The 15,475-nt window shown below is 43.7% G+C and overlaps 1 protein-coding gene across 1 annotated transcript in view; it reads left to right on the top strand.

Annotated features, from left to right (window-relative positions):
* The first annotated feature begins 1,848 nt into the window (after positions 1-1,848).
* Positions 1,849-15,475, top strand: part of LOC128640016 (cell division cycle and apoptosis regulator protein 1-like) — a 146,538-nt gene continuing 132,911 nt past the window's right edge. The window contains exons 1-2 of the mRNA XM_053692318.1: positions 1,849-1,950; positions 9,474-9,598. Of these exons, the coding sequence (XP_053548293.1) occupies positions 9,523-9,598 (76 nt within the window). The 5' untranslated portion in view covers positions 1,849-1,950; positions 9,474-9,522. The remainder of the gene's footprint in view (positions 1,951-9,473; positions 9,599-15,475) is intronic.

Here is a 15,475-nt window from a genome sequence, read left to right as displayed (position 1 = left end):
TCTGCCTGTCAGAGTTATGTGTCTGCCTGTCAGGGTTATGTGTCTGCCTGTCAGGGTTATGTGTCTGCCTGTCAGGGTTATGTGTCTGCCTGTCAGGGTTATGTGTCTGCCTGTCAGGTTTATGTGTCTGCCTGTCAGGGTTATGTGTCTGCCTGTCAGAGTTATGTGTCTGCCTGTCAGGGTTATGTGTCTGCCTGTCAGAGTTATGTGTCTGCCTGTCAGGGTTATGTGTCTGCCTGTCAGAGTTATGTGTCTGCCTGTCAGGGTTATGTGTCTGCCTGTCAGGGTTATGTGTCTGCCTGTCAGAGTTATGTGTCTGCCTGTCAGGGTTATGTGTCTGCCTGTCAGGGTTATGTGTCTGCCTGTCAGGGTTATGTGTCTGCCTGTCAGGGTTATGTGTCTGCCTGTCAGTGTTATGTGTCTGCCTGTCAGGGTTATGTGTCTGCCTGTCAGGGTTATGTGTCTGCCTGTCAGGGTTATGTGTCTGCCTGTCAGGTTTATGTGTCTGCCTGTCAGGGTTATGTGTCTGCCTGTCAGGGTTATGTGTCTGCCTGTCAGGGTTATGTGTCTGCCTGTCAGGGTTATGTGTCTGCCTGTCAGGGTTATGTGTCTGCCTGTCAGGGTTATGTGTCTGCCTGTCAGAGTTATGTGTCTGCCTGTCAGGGTTATGTGTCTGCCTGTCAGAGTTATGTGTCTGCCTGTCAGGGTTATGTGTCTGCCTGTCAGGGTTATGTGTCTGCCTGTCAGGGTTATGTGTCTGCCTGTCAGGGTTATGTGTCTGCCTGTCAGGGTTATGTGTCTGCCTGTCAGGGTTATGTGTCTGCCTGTCAGGGTTATGTGTCTGCCTGTCAGAGTTATGTGTCTGCCTGTCAGGGTTATGTGTCTGCCTGTCAGGGTTATGTGTCTGCCTGTCAGGGTTATGTGTCTGCCTGTCAGGGTTATGTGTCTGCCTGTCAGAGTTATGTGTCTGCCTGTCAGGGTTATGTGTCTGCCTGTCAGGGTTATGTGTCTGCCTGTCAGGGTTATGTGTCTGCCTGTCAGAGTTATGTGTCTGCCTGTCAGAGTTATGTGTCTGCCTGTCAGGGTTATGTGTCTGCCTGTCAGGGTTATGTGTCTGCCTGTCAGGGTTATGTGTCTGCCTGTCAGAGTTATGTGTCTGCCTGTCAGAGTTATGTGTCTGCCTGTCAGGGTTATGTGTCTGCCTGTCAGGGTTATGTGTCTGCCTGTCAGGGTTATGTGTCTGCCTGTCAGGGTTATGTGTCTGCCTGTCAGGGTTATGTGTCTGCCTGTCAGGGTTATGTGTCTGCCTGTCAGGGTTATGTGTCTGCCTGTCAGGGTTATGTGTCTGCCTGTCAGGGTTATGTGTCTGCCTGTCAGGGTTATGTGTCTGCCTGTCAGGGTTATGTGTCTGCCTGTCAGGGGATGCAGGATATGATGTTGCGCTACCAGTGTATAGTAAAACAACAGCATTGTAAACTATGCATTTGTATTGTAGACGTTTTCATTTAAGACACCGGACTTCTCCTTCTCCCTAAAGGGCTGGACCCTTCAAAATATGCACCTAGTAGGGAAAAACTAATATAAAATATTGCTTACTTAAAATCATATTATACATTATGAAAGTTCTGACTCCCCTGCAGACCAAAAATCTCTGAAAATAAATACCTGCTATGATATGAAAATGTGTTATAGAAGTGGTTAACACAGACCCAAACAGTATAAGGCAGCCAGGACCCTCCTAGTATAATATGAAAACTTGTGTCATCGTTGTTTGTTAATAAAGTTGTTTTAATATTAAAAAAAAAAATCACAACAACAGCGGCAGTTGATACATGCGCGAATGCCGAGTGACGTAACGAGCGCGACGCTGTCGGCCAGGACGCATGCGCAAAATGAGGAGCAGAGGTTGACGGACATGGAGTTATAAGGCACCGGGTGGAGCGGCTGGGGGTGAGGTGGGACCGGGGTTCTGTAGGTCACACTTAACGTCACGGCTGTGTGTGGTACAAGATACGGCTCCCACCAGGGCCAATACTGACCCCTGATTCAGCAGAATGTAGCTAGTACCGCGCTCATTGGCTGACAGGGACAGCACCCATAACACTGATTGGCGAACTGGGGCAGCACCCATCCAGCTGATTCGCCAATAGGAACAGCACACATGGATTTGATTGACCATTATTGATAGCGCCTATAGCATTTATTGGCTCATAGACACCATAGTGCTGATTAGCTGATACTGATAGGTCACCATAGTGCTGATTAGCTGATACTGAGAGGGCACCATAGTGCTGATTAGCTGATACTGATAGGGCACCATAGTGCTGATTAGCTGATACTGAGAGGGCACCATAGCGCTGATTAGCTGATACTGATAGGACACCATAGTGCTGATTAGCTGATACTGATAGGTCACCATAGTGCTGATTAGCTGATAGGTCACCATAGTGCTGATTAGCTGATACTGAGAGGGCACCATAGTGCTGATTAGCTGATACTGAGAGGGCACCATAGTGCTGATTAGCTGATACTGATAGGGCACCATAGTGCTGATTAGCTGATACTGAGAGGGCACCATAGCGCTGATTAGCTGATACTGATAGGACACCATAGTGCTGATTAGCTGATACTGATAGGTCACCATAGTGCTGATTAGCTGATAGGTCACCATAGTGCTGATTAGCTGATACTGAGAGGGCACCATAGTGCTGATTAGCTGATACTGATAGGTCACCATAGTGCTGATTAGCTGATAGGTCACCATAGTGCTGATTAGCTGATACTGAGAGGGCACCATAGCGCTGATTAGCTTATAGGGCACCATAGTGCTGATTAGCTGATACTGAGAGGGCACCATAGCGCTGATTAGCTGATACTGATAGGTCACCATAGTGCTGATTAGCTGATACTGATAGGTCACCATAGTGCTGATTAGCTGATACTGAGAGGGCACCATAGTGCTGATTAGCTGATACTGATAGGTCACCATAGTGCTGATTAGCTGATACTGATAGGTCACCATAGTGCTGATTAGCTGATACTGAGAGGGCACCATAGTGCTGATTAGCTGATACTGAGAGGGCACCATAGCGCTGATTAGCTGATACTGAGAGGGCACCATAGCGCTGATTAGCTGATACTGAGAGGGCACCATAGTGCTGATTAGCTGATACTGATAGGTCACCATAGTGCTGATTAGCTGATACTGAGAGGGCACCATAGTGCTGATTAGCTGATACTGATAGGGCACCATAGCGCTGATTAGCTGATACTGATAGGGCACCATAGCGCTGATTAGCTGATACTGATAGGTCACCATAGTGCTGATTAGCTGATACTGAGAGGGCACCATAGCGCTGATTAGCTGATACTGAGAGGGCACCATAGTGCTGATTAGCTGATACTGATAGGGCACCATAGTGCTGATTAGCTGATACTGATAGGTCACCATAGTGCTGATTAGCTGATACTGATAGGTCACCATAGTGCTGATTAGCTGATACTGATAGGTCACCATAGCGCTGATTAGCTGATACTGAGAGGGCACCATAGTGCTGATTAGCTGATACTGATAGGGCACCATAGTGCTGATTAGCTGATACTGAGAGGGCACCATAGTGCTGATTAGCTGATACTGATAGGGCACCATAGTGCTGATTAGCTGATACTGAGAGGGCACCATAGCGCTGATTAGCTGATACTGAGAGGGCACCATAGTGCTGATTAGCTGATACTGATAGGGCACCATAGTGCTGATTAGCTGATACTGAGAGGTCACCATAGCGCTGATTAGCTGATACTGAGAGGGCACCATAGTGCTGATTAGCTGATACTGATAGGGCACCATAGTGCTGATTAGCTGATACTGATAGGTCACCATAGTGCTGATTAGCTGATACTGAGAGGGCACCATAGCGCTGATTAGCTGATAGGTCACCATAGTGCTGATTAGCTGATACTGAGAGGGCACCATAGTGCTGATTAGCTGATACTGAGAGGGCACCATAGTGCTGATTAGATGATACTGAGAGGGCACCATAGTGCTGATTAGCTGATACTGAGAGGTCACCATAGTGCTGATTAGCTGATACTGAGAGGGCACCATAGTGCTGATTAGCTGATACTGAGAGGGCACCATAGTGCTGATTAGCTGATACTGATAGGTCACCATAGTGCTGATTAGCTAATACTGATAGGTCACCATAGCGCTGATTAGCTGATACTGAGAGGACACCATAGCGCTGATTAGCTGATACTGAGAGGACACCATAGTGCTGATTAGCTGATACTGAGAGGACACCATAGTGCTGATTAGCTGATACTGAGAGGGCACCATAGTGCTGATTAGCTGATACTGATAGGTCACCATAGTGCTGATTAGCTAATACTGATAGGTCACCATAGCGCTGATTAGCTGATACTGAGAGGACACCATAGTGCTGATTAGCTGATACTGAGAGGACACCATAGTGCTGATTAGCTGATACTGAGAGGACACCATAGTGCTGATTAGCTGATACTGAGAGGACACCATAGCGCTGATTAGCTGATACTGAGAGGACACCATAGTGCTGATTAGCTGATACTGAGAGGGCACCATAGTGCTGATTAGCTGATACTGATAGGTCACCATAGTGCTGATTAGCTAATACTGATAGGTCACCATAGCGCTGATTAGCTGATACTGAGAGGTCACCATAGCGCTGATACTGATAGGGCACCATAGTGCTGATTAGCTGATACTGATAGGACACCATAGCGCTGATTAGCTGATACTGATAGGGCACCATAGGGCTGATTAGCTGATACTGAAAGGTCACCATAGCGCTGATACTGATAGGGCACCATAGCGCTGATTAGCTGATACTGAGAGGGCACCATAGCGCTGATTAGCTGATACTGAGAGGTCACCATAGCGCTGATTAGCTGATACTGAGAGGTCACCATAGCGCTGATTAGCTGATACTGAGAGGGCACCATAGCGCTGATTAGCTGATACTGATAGGGCACCATAGCGCTGATTAGCTGATACTGATAGGTCACCATAGTGCTGATTAGCTGATACTGAGAGGGCACCATAGTGCTGATTAGCTGATACTGATAGGACACCATAGCGCTGATTAGCTGATACTGATAGGGCACCATAGTGCTGATTAGCTGATACTGAGAGGACACCATAGCGCTGATTAGCTGATACTGATAGGACACCATAGCGTTGATTAGCTGATACTGATAGGTCACCATAGTGCTGATTAGCTGATACTGAGAGGTCACCATAGCGCTGATACTGATAGGGCACCATAGTGCTGATTAGCTGATACTGATAGGCACCATAGCGCTTATTAGCTGATACTGATAGGGCACCATAGCGCTGATTAGCTGATACTGATAGGACACCATAGCGCTGATTAGCTGATACTGATAGGTCACCATAGCGCTGATTAGCTGATACTGATAGGTCACCATAGCGCTGATTAGCTGATACTGATAGGTCACCATAGCGCTGATTAGCTGATACTGATAGGGCACCATAGCGCTGATTAGCTGATACTGATAGGGCACCATAGCGCTTATTAGCTGATACTGATAGGGCACCATAGCGCTGATTAGCTGATACTGATAGGGCACCATAGCGCTGATTAGCTGATACTGATAGGTCACCATAGCGCTGATTAGCTAATACTGATAGGGCACCATAGCGCTGATTAGCTGATACTGATAGGTCACCATAGCGCTGATTAGCTGATACTGAGAGGACACCATAGCGCTGATTAGCTGATACTGATAGGACACCATAGCGCTGATAGGTCACCATAGCGCTGATTAGCTGATACTGAGAGGTCACCATAGCGCTGATTAGCTGATAGGTCACCATAGCGCTGATTAGCTGATAGGTCACCATAGCGCTGATTAGCTGATACTGAGAGGGCACCATAGCGCTGATTAGCTGATAGGTCACCATAGCGCTGATTAGCTGATAGGTCACCATAGCACTGATTAGCTGATACTGAGAGGGCACCATAGCGCTGATTAGCTGATAGGTCACCATAGCGCTGATTAGCTGATAGGTCACCATAGCGCTGATTAGCTGATAGGTCACTGTTGCGCTGATAGTTCACTGTTGTGCTGATTAGCTGATAGGTCACCGGATAGGGTACCGTTGCTTATACTGATAGTACACAGGGTGATGATTCTTAGCTCATTAGTGATTACTGGGGCCCTTTGTATTACAGAGGGGGAGAGGTGTTATGGCCACACTGGACTGGCTGGGACTATGTTTGAAGCTTTGCCCAGAGCTACATAGTTACCCCTGCTGCTTTGCATCTGTGTTTTGTACCGTATCAATAAAGTTCTTTATTTTGTATAATTTTGTTACAGGGAGGTTTGTGGCTGATCATTTAGATCTTTGTTGAAAACAAGATAACTTAAAGGGACAGTCTACACTAAAATTGTTATTGATTATAAAGATAGGTAACACCTTTATTACCCATTCCCCAGCTTTGCACAACTAACATTGCTACATTAATATACTTTATAACATCCAAACCTCTACATTTCTGCCTGTTTCAAAGGCTCTTTAGACAGCCTCTTAATCACATGCTTTTTTGTTTTTCACAACAGGAGACTGCTAGTTCATGTGGGACATATAGATAAAATTGTGTTCACGCCCGGGGAGTTATTTAAGATTTTAGCACAAAACAGTATTAACTGCAAGCCAATAGATAATAAATAAATAGTCATGTGATCAGGGGGCTGTCAGAAGATGCTTAGATACAAGGTAATCACAGTGGTAAAAAGTATATTAATATAACTGAGATAAGGAGCAGTCTGCAGAGGCTTAGATACAAGGTAATCACAGAGGTAAAAAGTATATTAATATAACTGTGTTGGTTATGCAAAACTGGGGAATGGGTAATAAAGGGATTATCTATCTTTTAAAACAATAAAAATTCTATTGTAGACTGTCCCTTTAAAGGAACAGTAAAGTCAAAATGAAACGTAAATTGACTGGATAGAGCTGACTTTTTAATTAACTTTCCAATTTACTTCTATATTCAATTTTGCTTAGTTTTTTTGTTATCCTTTGTTAAAGTAATCTTAAATGAGCTCAAGAGCGTGCACGTGTCTTAAGGGGATAGTAAAGTCCAAATTAAACTGTCATTAAACTGATTCAGATAGGACATGCCATTTTAATCAACTTTCTAATTTACTTTTATCATCAAATTTGCTTTGTTCTCTTGTTATTCTTAGTTGCAAGCCAAACCTAGGTAGGCTCATATGATAATTTCTAAGCCCTTGAAGGCTGCCGCTTATCTGAATGCATTTGACATTTTCACAGCTAGAGGCCATTAGTTCATATGTGCCATATTGATAACATTGTGCTCATGCAGGTGAACTTATTTAAAAGGGACATTCCAGCCAAAACTGGAATCCACACAGTTGAATAGAAGCATTTTTGGAATAAACACGTTTTAGCAAAAATGCTTCTAATAAAATCTATAGCTGTTGCAAAAGTGCATTTAAAGGGACAGTCAAGTCCAAAAAAAACTTTCATGATTTAAATAGGGCATGCAATTTTAAACAACTTCGCAATTTACTTTTATCACCAATTTTGCTTTGTTCTCTTGGTATTCTTAGTTGAAAGCTAAACCTAGGAGGTTCATATGCTAATTTCTTAGACCTTAAAGACTGCCTCTAATCTGAATACATTTTGACCACTAGAGGGCATTAGTTCACATGTTTCATATAGATAACATTGAGCTCATGCACGTAAAGTGACCTAGGAGTGAGCACTGATTGGCTAAACTGCAAGTCTGTCAAAAGAACTGAAATAAGGGGGCAGTCAGCAGAGGCTTAGACACAAGGTAATCACAGAGGTAAAAAGTGTATTAATATAACAGTGTTGGTCTTTCAAAACTGGGGAATGGGTAATAAAGGGATTATCTTTCTTTTTAAACAACACAAATTCTGGTGTTGACTGTCCCTTTAAGTATGCACCGTGCACCAGCATTTTAAACACAGCACTTGCACAGAGAGCCTATGGTGCTTTAAGTCACCAGATCAGAGAGCTTTAAAGGGACACTGAACCCACATTTGTTCTTTCAGGATTCAGACACAGCAGCAAATTTAAGCAACTTTCTAATTTACTCCTATTATCAGTTTTTCTTCGTTCTCTTGCTATTTTTATTTTAAAAGCAGGAATGTAAATCTTAGCAGCCAGTCCATTTTAGGTTCGGCACCATGGATAGCGCTTGCTTATTGGCAGTTTACATTTACCCACCAATAAGCAAGCATAACCCAGGTTCTCAAACAAAAATGGGCCGGCTCCTATGCATCACATTCCTGCTTTTTAAATAAAGATAGCAACGAACGAAGAAAAATTGATAATAGGAGTAAATTAGAAAGTTGCTTAAAATTGCTGCTCTATCTGAATCATGAAAGAAAGAATTTGGGTTTAGTGTCCCTTGAAGTCACCAGACCAGAGAGCTTAAAGTGAATGTAAATTTTGATGCTAAAGTGCCCGGTTTTTAAAAATCCAATTAGAAACAGGGGCACTTTAATTCATCAAAATTTACATTTCACTCGTTGTGAAAAAAAACCTTACCTTTTAATCTTCACAGCTTCTGCATCGCTTCCTCCGCCCGTCGCAAAGCCTCTTCCTGGGTCTAAAATGAGGAATCCGGCTTCCTCCAATCACGGGTTTGAATCAGACACTAATTCCCCTGGGGGGGAAACCGTGATTGGTGGATGACCGATCCGTCATTTCTGACGTAGGAAGAGGCTTGAGACGATTAGGGGAAGCTGGAGCAGTTGTCAAGATAAAAAGGTAAATATTTTCACAACAGGAGTGAAATGTAAATTTTGATGAATCTAAGTGCCCCTGTTTTTAATTTAATTTTTAAAAATCTGGCACTTTAGCATCAAAATTTACATTCACTTTAAGTCACCAGGCCCCTCTGTGTTATGCGTTTTTGTTTTTGTGTTTTTTTTTTTCTTCTAAAATTCCATGGTAAGCTGTGCAGCCTTGTTGGCAGCTATGGGTTAACAAGTGGATCTCCTGTGCACCAGGTTAGTTGTTGAGGTGTCAGCTGCATTTGGTGCAGAACTGGTCAGTCACCAGCTGTGCAGTATCCATTACTGGTTTTATAGAAAATAAGGCTTGAAAGTTGGGATGAGACTGTATTAGTCCATACTTTAGTGTAGGTTGTGTACATCAACTTTCCATTCAATGGTTAATTCTATGTAGGTACTAAAATAATTCAGTGTATGTTTGTTTGTACGTCATCTATATATCTCCTCTGTACGTCATCTATAAATCTCCTCTGTACGTCATCTATAAATCTCCTCTGTACGTCATCTATATATCTCCTCTGTACGTCATCTATATATCTCCTCTATACGTCCTCCTATAAATCTCCTCTGTACGTCATCTATAAATCTCCTCTGTAGTTAATATCTATTTCTGTGCACAGATCAAACCATTTGTAACAGCCCACAAGCAGCCTGTGACCTCAGCTCACCATGGCTCAATATGGTGGACAGAAGAACCCTCCTCCTTGGGCCACCCAATTTACTGCCACTGCCGTGTCTCAGCCAGGTATGCAACATGTGTGGCTCTGAGAATTATTTTCTACTAGAATATGAGTAAAACTGATTGTGCAATGATGCCCTGTGGTGTGTTATAAGATATGTGTGCCAGACTGTGAGCATCATTATAGCCCGACCTCACAAGTGACTAGTGCCACAACCACCCTGGGTCCCAAAATTATTTAGTATAATCTAGAATACAGCCTCATCAGCTCAGGTATAAAACAGTGGCTCTGTGGTGTCTGTAACATATAATGATGCTGTGTGCGACACAAAGTGACAGATTAAAGTAGCGTATAATGACACAGACACGTCTCAAGGCCTCACCATTAGCGTTTGTGGTATGTCACCTAGCTTATCTTACTTCTGTAACTGCTTTGTTTTTAGTCGACACCAGTCACATCACCACAAAGCAGAGATTAAAAGGTGAATCTCGATGAGCTGGTTTACTGCTGTATGTCTCAGGGATCCAGTTCTTGTTGTTTGAATGTGTGCATGCATTTCCAGGTGTGTGTCACTGTGTGTGTGCTGTATGAGTGTAAATGCAACAGGAGGAGTGTGCGCCAAGCTACTATATCAAACTCCATTCCTTACTAATCCTAAAGCCCTCTGTTTAGGATAAAAAGATAATTCAAAACACAAAGTATAAGTCAGAGCACTACAATAAGCTAAAGATATGACATAAGGAATCAGTAAATTAATAGTATAAAATACAATTTATTAAAACATATTATTTAAAAGAGCATATTCATATAGAATCGGACGTCTCTGATATAGCACCAAAAGAGAGTACAAATGTATAAAACCAAACTCTTAGTGGATATAGAAAGAAGCGCTTATATAAAAAACAATATATGATAGTTAAAAAATACTTATTTGGGAATATTGCAACCACCAAAGTTCAGGGTTATAATCTGTACCTGCACCTAAAAGGTGTTAACTTGAAATACAAACAAAATTTGTATCCAAAGATCAATTGGTAAAAGCTGGTCTGAAGGGCAACTGTGTTGCAATGTCACAGTGTGAGCCGCAAAGAAATCGGAGGAATCTTAACATGCGGCAAACAGTGTCATGAAGGAGACATGAAACAGTACCTTAATCCTGTGCAGAGGCCATGGAAAGCAGTCCCCAAACCTGCCAATCCGTCTCAGCGTGTCTTCCTTCTCTGAGCCGTTAGGTCACGTGTCTAATACGTCACAGCACTCCGGTCATCACAGGCAGGTAACTGTTTTTCAAATAGAAGCCGGTTCACTCCCAAAGATTGCAAGATAGAATATTTTTATCATCCGCACGCAGGATAGATATTGGAAAATCTTGTCTTAAGTTCTCTATATACCAGAAATAGAGAATAAAAATACCACGGATTCAAAAAACACACTTCACTGTTCAGTATTAGTAAGTAGTTTAAAACAAACTGCACAACATTAACGCGTTTCTCCCTGCCTGTATTAGTGTGTCAGGGATCTATTTGCTGTTTGTGTGTGAGCGTGTAAATGTGTGCATGTATATTCAGGTGTGTGTCCCTGTGTATGTTAGTGTATCACTGTGCTGTATTGCAGTGTATTTACAGGAGTGTGTGTCACTGTGTGTGTGCTGTATAAGTGTTTCATGTATCCTTGTGTGAGCGTGCATATGTGTGCATGTATTTGCAGTTGTGTGTGTGTCACTGTATGTATGCTGTATAAGTGTTTCAGGTATCTGTATGTGAGCGTGCATATGTGTGCATGTATTTGCAGGTGTGTGTGTGTCACTGTATGTATGCTGTATAACTGTTTCAGGTATCTGTGTATGAGCGTGCATATGTGTGCATGTATTTGCAGGTGTGTGTCACTGTATGTATGCTGTATAAGTGTTTCAGGTATCTGTTTGTGTGTGAGTGTGCATGTATTTGCAGGTGTGTGTGTGTCACTGTATGTATGCTGTATAAGTGTTTCAGGTATCTGTATGTGAGTGTGCATATGTGTGCATGTATTTGCAGGTGTGTGTCACTGTGTGTACATGTGAGTATTTGTGTCACTGTGTGTGCGCATGTTACTGTTCAATCAAAGAAAGAAAGTTCGGAGCCTCCACTGTAGAATATAAAAACACTGTCTTTATTGAAAGAAGTTAAAATACAGCAAAGGACATCAGGTATTGACTGGTCTTACGCGTTTCGCCTTGATGCCATAATCATATACCTAACTAGCATATGTCAATACACCTGTTTAAAAACAGTAATTGAATTCCTATTGGATTTGACTAATTATACACACCTGCTTAACTCTTTACGTATTACACTAAGTAAAGATAGAAATATGTATAAAAGAATGGTTACAAATTGAGTATATACAATACAATATTGTTGCTTGATATCAAAGTAACAGTACCACCATAATTACACAACCAAAAAAGCAAAATTAAGTGAATAAATACATAGATAAATTAGCAATGAAGTAACCACATATAAAAATCAAAATAATGTTCATAATAAAATACCACCTAATTACAGTGTCTGTTTACATAAATATTTAATACCCTAATCTGGAAAGTGTTCTATTCCTATCGCCACTTTTTTGTGGATTACCAACCTTTTTAATAGCACACCACTTGAAGCTATTTACATTTTTATTGTGTACATCTATAAAATGCCTATATAGTTCTGAGCTACGTTTCTCATTAGAGATTTATCCCAAATGTTCTCGTATCCTAGTTCTAACATCCCTAGTAGTCACACTACATAATGCAGGTGGTGTATTGTACATTCTATTAGGTACACTACATAGGACGTAGAACAATTGATACCTCCCTTGATGCCAATGATTTGGCCTTTCTCACATGAATGAAAATGTCTGCTTATTGTTAGATATTCACAGGCCTTGGGTTATCACATTTTATATTTAGCCAAGAGCCATAGCTGACTGTGCTGGATACTTGGCTGGTAGAAAGAAGATTTCCCAAAGTGAGGTTACGTGAATACACACATTTACAGCCCTAAATGAATCTAAGAACGGATTACTCTCTGCATATATACAGATTCCTTCCAGCCAACCCATAAATATGTTGGCATATGATATGTTAGTGTTGTATTGCAGTGTATTTGCAGGAGTGTGTGTCACTGTGTGTGTGCATGTAAGTGAGTGTCACTGTGTGTGTGCGTGTGAGAGTGTGTGTCCTGTGTGTGTCACTGTGTGTGCTTGTTAGTGTGTCACTGTGCTGTATTGCAGTGTATATACAGGAGTGTGTGTCACTGTGTGTGTGCATGTAATTGAGTGTGTGTGTCACTTGGTGTGTGCATGTAACAGAGTGTGTGTGTCACTCTGTGTGCGAAAGAGAGTGTGTGTGTCACTCTGTGTGTGCGTGTAAGAGAGTGTGTGTGCGTGTAAGAGAGTGTGTGTGTCACTCTGTGTGTGCGTGTAAGAGAGTGTGTGTGTCACTCTGTGTGTGCGTGTAAGAGAGTGTGTGTGTCACTCTGTGTGTGCGTGTAAGAGAGTGTGTGTGTCACTCTGTGTGTGCATGTAAGAGTGTGTGTGTCACTCTGTGTGTGCGTGTAAGAGAGTGTGTGTGTCACTCTGTGTGTGCGTGTAAGAGAGTGTGTGTGTCACTCTGTGTGTGCGTGTAAGAGAGTGTGTGTGTCACTCTGTGTGTGCGTGTAAGAGAGTGTGTGTGTCACTCTGTGTGTGCGTGTAAGAGTGTGTGTGTGTCACTCTGTGTGTGCGTGTAAGAGAGTGTGTGTGTCACTCTGTGTGTGCGTGTAAGAGTGTGTGTGTCACTCTGTGTGTGCATGTAAGAGTGTGTGTGTCACTCTGTGTGTGCGTGTAAGAGTGAGTGTGTCACTCTGTGTGTGCGTGTAAGAGAGTGTATGTGTCACTCTGTGTGTGCGTGTAAGAGAGTGTGTGTGTCACTCTGTGTGTGCGTGTAAGAGAGTGTGTGTGTCACTCTGTGTGTGCGTGTAAGAGAGTGTGTGTGTCACTCTGTGTGTGCGTGTAAGAGAGTGTGTGTGTCACTCTGTGTGTGCGTGTAAGAGAGTGTGTGTGTCACTCTGTGTGTGCGTGTAAGAGAGTGTGTGTCACTCTGTGTGTGCGTGTAAGAGTGTGTGTGTCACTCTGTGTGTGCGTGTAAGAGTGTGTGTGTCACTCTGTGTGTGCGTGTAAGAGTGTGTGTGTCACTCTGTGTGTGCGTGTAAGAGTGTGTGTGTCACTCTGTGTGCGTGTAAGAGAGTTTGTGTGTCACTCTGTGTGTGCCTGTAAGAGAGTGTGTGTGTCACTCTGTGTGTGCGTGTAAGAGAGTGTGTGTGTCACTCTGTGTGTGCGTGTAAGAGAGTGTGTGTGTCACTCTGTGTGTGCGTGTAAGAGTGTGTGTGTCACTCTGTGTGTGCGTGTAAGAGAGTGTGTGCGTCACTCTGTGTGTGCGTGTAAGAGAGTGTGTGTGTCACTCTGTGTGTGCGTGTAAGAGAGTGTGTGTGCGTGTAAGAGAGTGTGTGCGTGTTACTCTGTGTGTGCGTGTAAGAGAGTGTGTGCGTGTCACTCTGTGTGTGCGTGTAAGAGAGTGTGTGCGTGTCACTCTGTGTGTGCATGTAAGAGAGTGTGTGCGTGTCACTCTGTGTGTGCGTGTAAGAGAGTGTGTGCGTGTTACTCTGTGTGTGCGTGTAAGAGAGTGTGTGCGTGTTACTCTGTGTGTGCGTGTTACTCTGTGTGTGCGTGTAAGAGAGTGTGTGCGTGTTACTCTGTGTGTGCGTGTAAGAGAGTGTGTGCGTGTTACTCTGTGTGTGCGTGTAAGAGAGTGTGTGTGTGTTACTCTGTGTGTGCGTGTAAGAGAGTGTGTGTGTCACTCTGTGTGTGCGTGTAAGAGAGTGTGTGCGTGTTACTCTGTGTGTGCGTGTAAGAGAGTGTGTGCGTGTTACTCTGTGTGTGCGTGTAAGAGAGTGTGTGCGTGTTACTCTGTGTGTGCGTGTAAGAGAGTGTGTGCGTATAGGAGAGTGTGTGCGTGTTACTCTGTGTGTGCGTGGAAGAGTGTGTGCGTGTTACTCTGTGTGTGCGTGTAAGAGAGTGTGTGTGTTACTCTGTGTGTGCGTGTAAGAGAGTGTGTGTGTCACTCTGTGTGTGCGTGTAAGAGAGTGTGTGCGTGTTACTCTGTGTGTGCGTGTAAGAGAGTGTGTGCGTGTTACTCTGTGTGTGCGTGTAAGAGAGTGTGTGCGTATAGGAGAGTGTGTGCGTGTTACTCTGTGTGTGCGTGGAAGAGTGTGTGCGTGTTACTCTGTGTGTGCGTGTAAGAGAGTGTGTGTGCGTGTAAGAGAGTGTGTGTGTCACTCTGTGTGTGCGTGTAAGAGAGTGTGTGTGTCACTCTGTGTGTGCGTGTAAGAGAGTGTGTGTGTCACTCTGTGTGTGCGTGTAAGAGAGTGTGTGTGTCACTCTGTGTGTGCATGTAAGAGTGTGTGTGTCACTCTGTGTGTGCGTGTAAGAGAGTGTGTGTGTCACTCTGTGTGTGCGTGTAAGAGAGTGTGTGTGTCACTCTGTGTGTGCGTGTAAGAGAGTGTGTGTGTCACTCTGTGTGTGCGTGTAAGAGAGTGTGTGCGTGTTACTCTGTGTGTGCGTGTAAGAGAGTGTGTGCGTATAGGAGAGTGTGTGCGTGTTACTCTGTGTGTGCGTGGAAGAGTGTGTGCGTGTTACTCTGTGTGTGCGTGTAAGAGAGTGTGTGTGTTACTCTGTGTGTGCGTGTAAGAGAGTGTGTGTGTCACTCTGTGTGTGCGTGTAAGAGAGTGTGTGCGTGTTACTCTGTGTGTGCGTGTAAGAGAGTGTGTGCGTGTTACTCTGTGTGTGCGTGTAAGAGAGTGTGTGCGTGTTACTCTGTGTGTGCGTGTAAGAGAGTGTGTGCATGTTACTCTGTGTGTGCGTGTAAGAGAGTGTGTGCG

The sequence above is a fragment of the Bombina bombina genome, chromosome 9, assembly GCF_027579735.1.
Source record: "Bombina bombina isolate aBomBom1 chromosome 9, aBomBom1.pri, whole genome shotgun sequence".
Lineage (NCBI taxonomy): Eukaryota > Metazoa > Chordata > Amphibia > Anura > Bombinatoridae > Bombina > Bombina bombina.
Note: the sequence above shows the minus strand (reverse complement) of the source record. Positions and strands in the feature narration are given on the sequence as shown.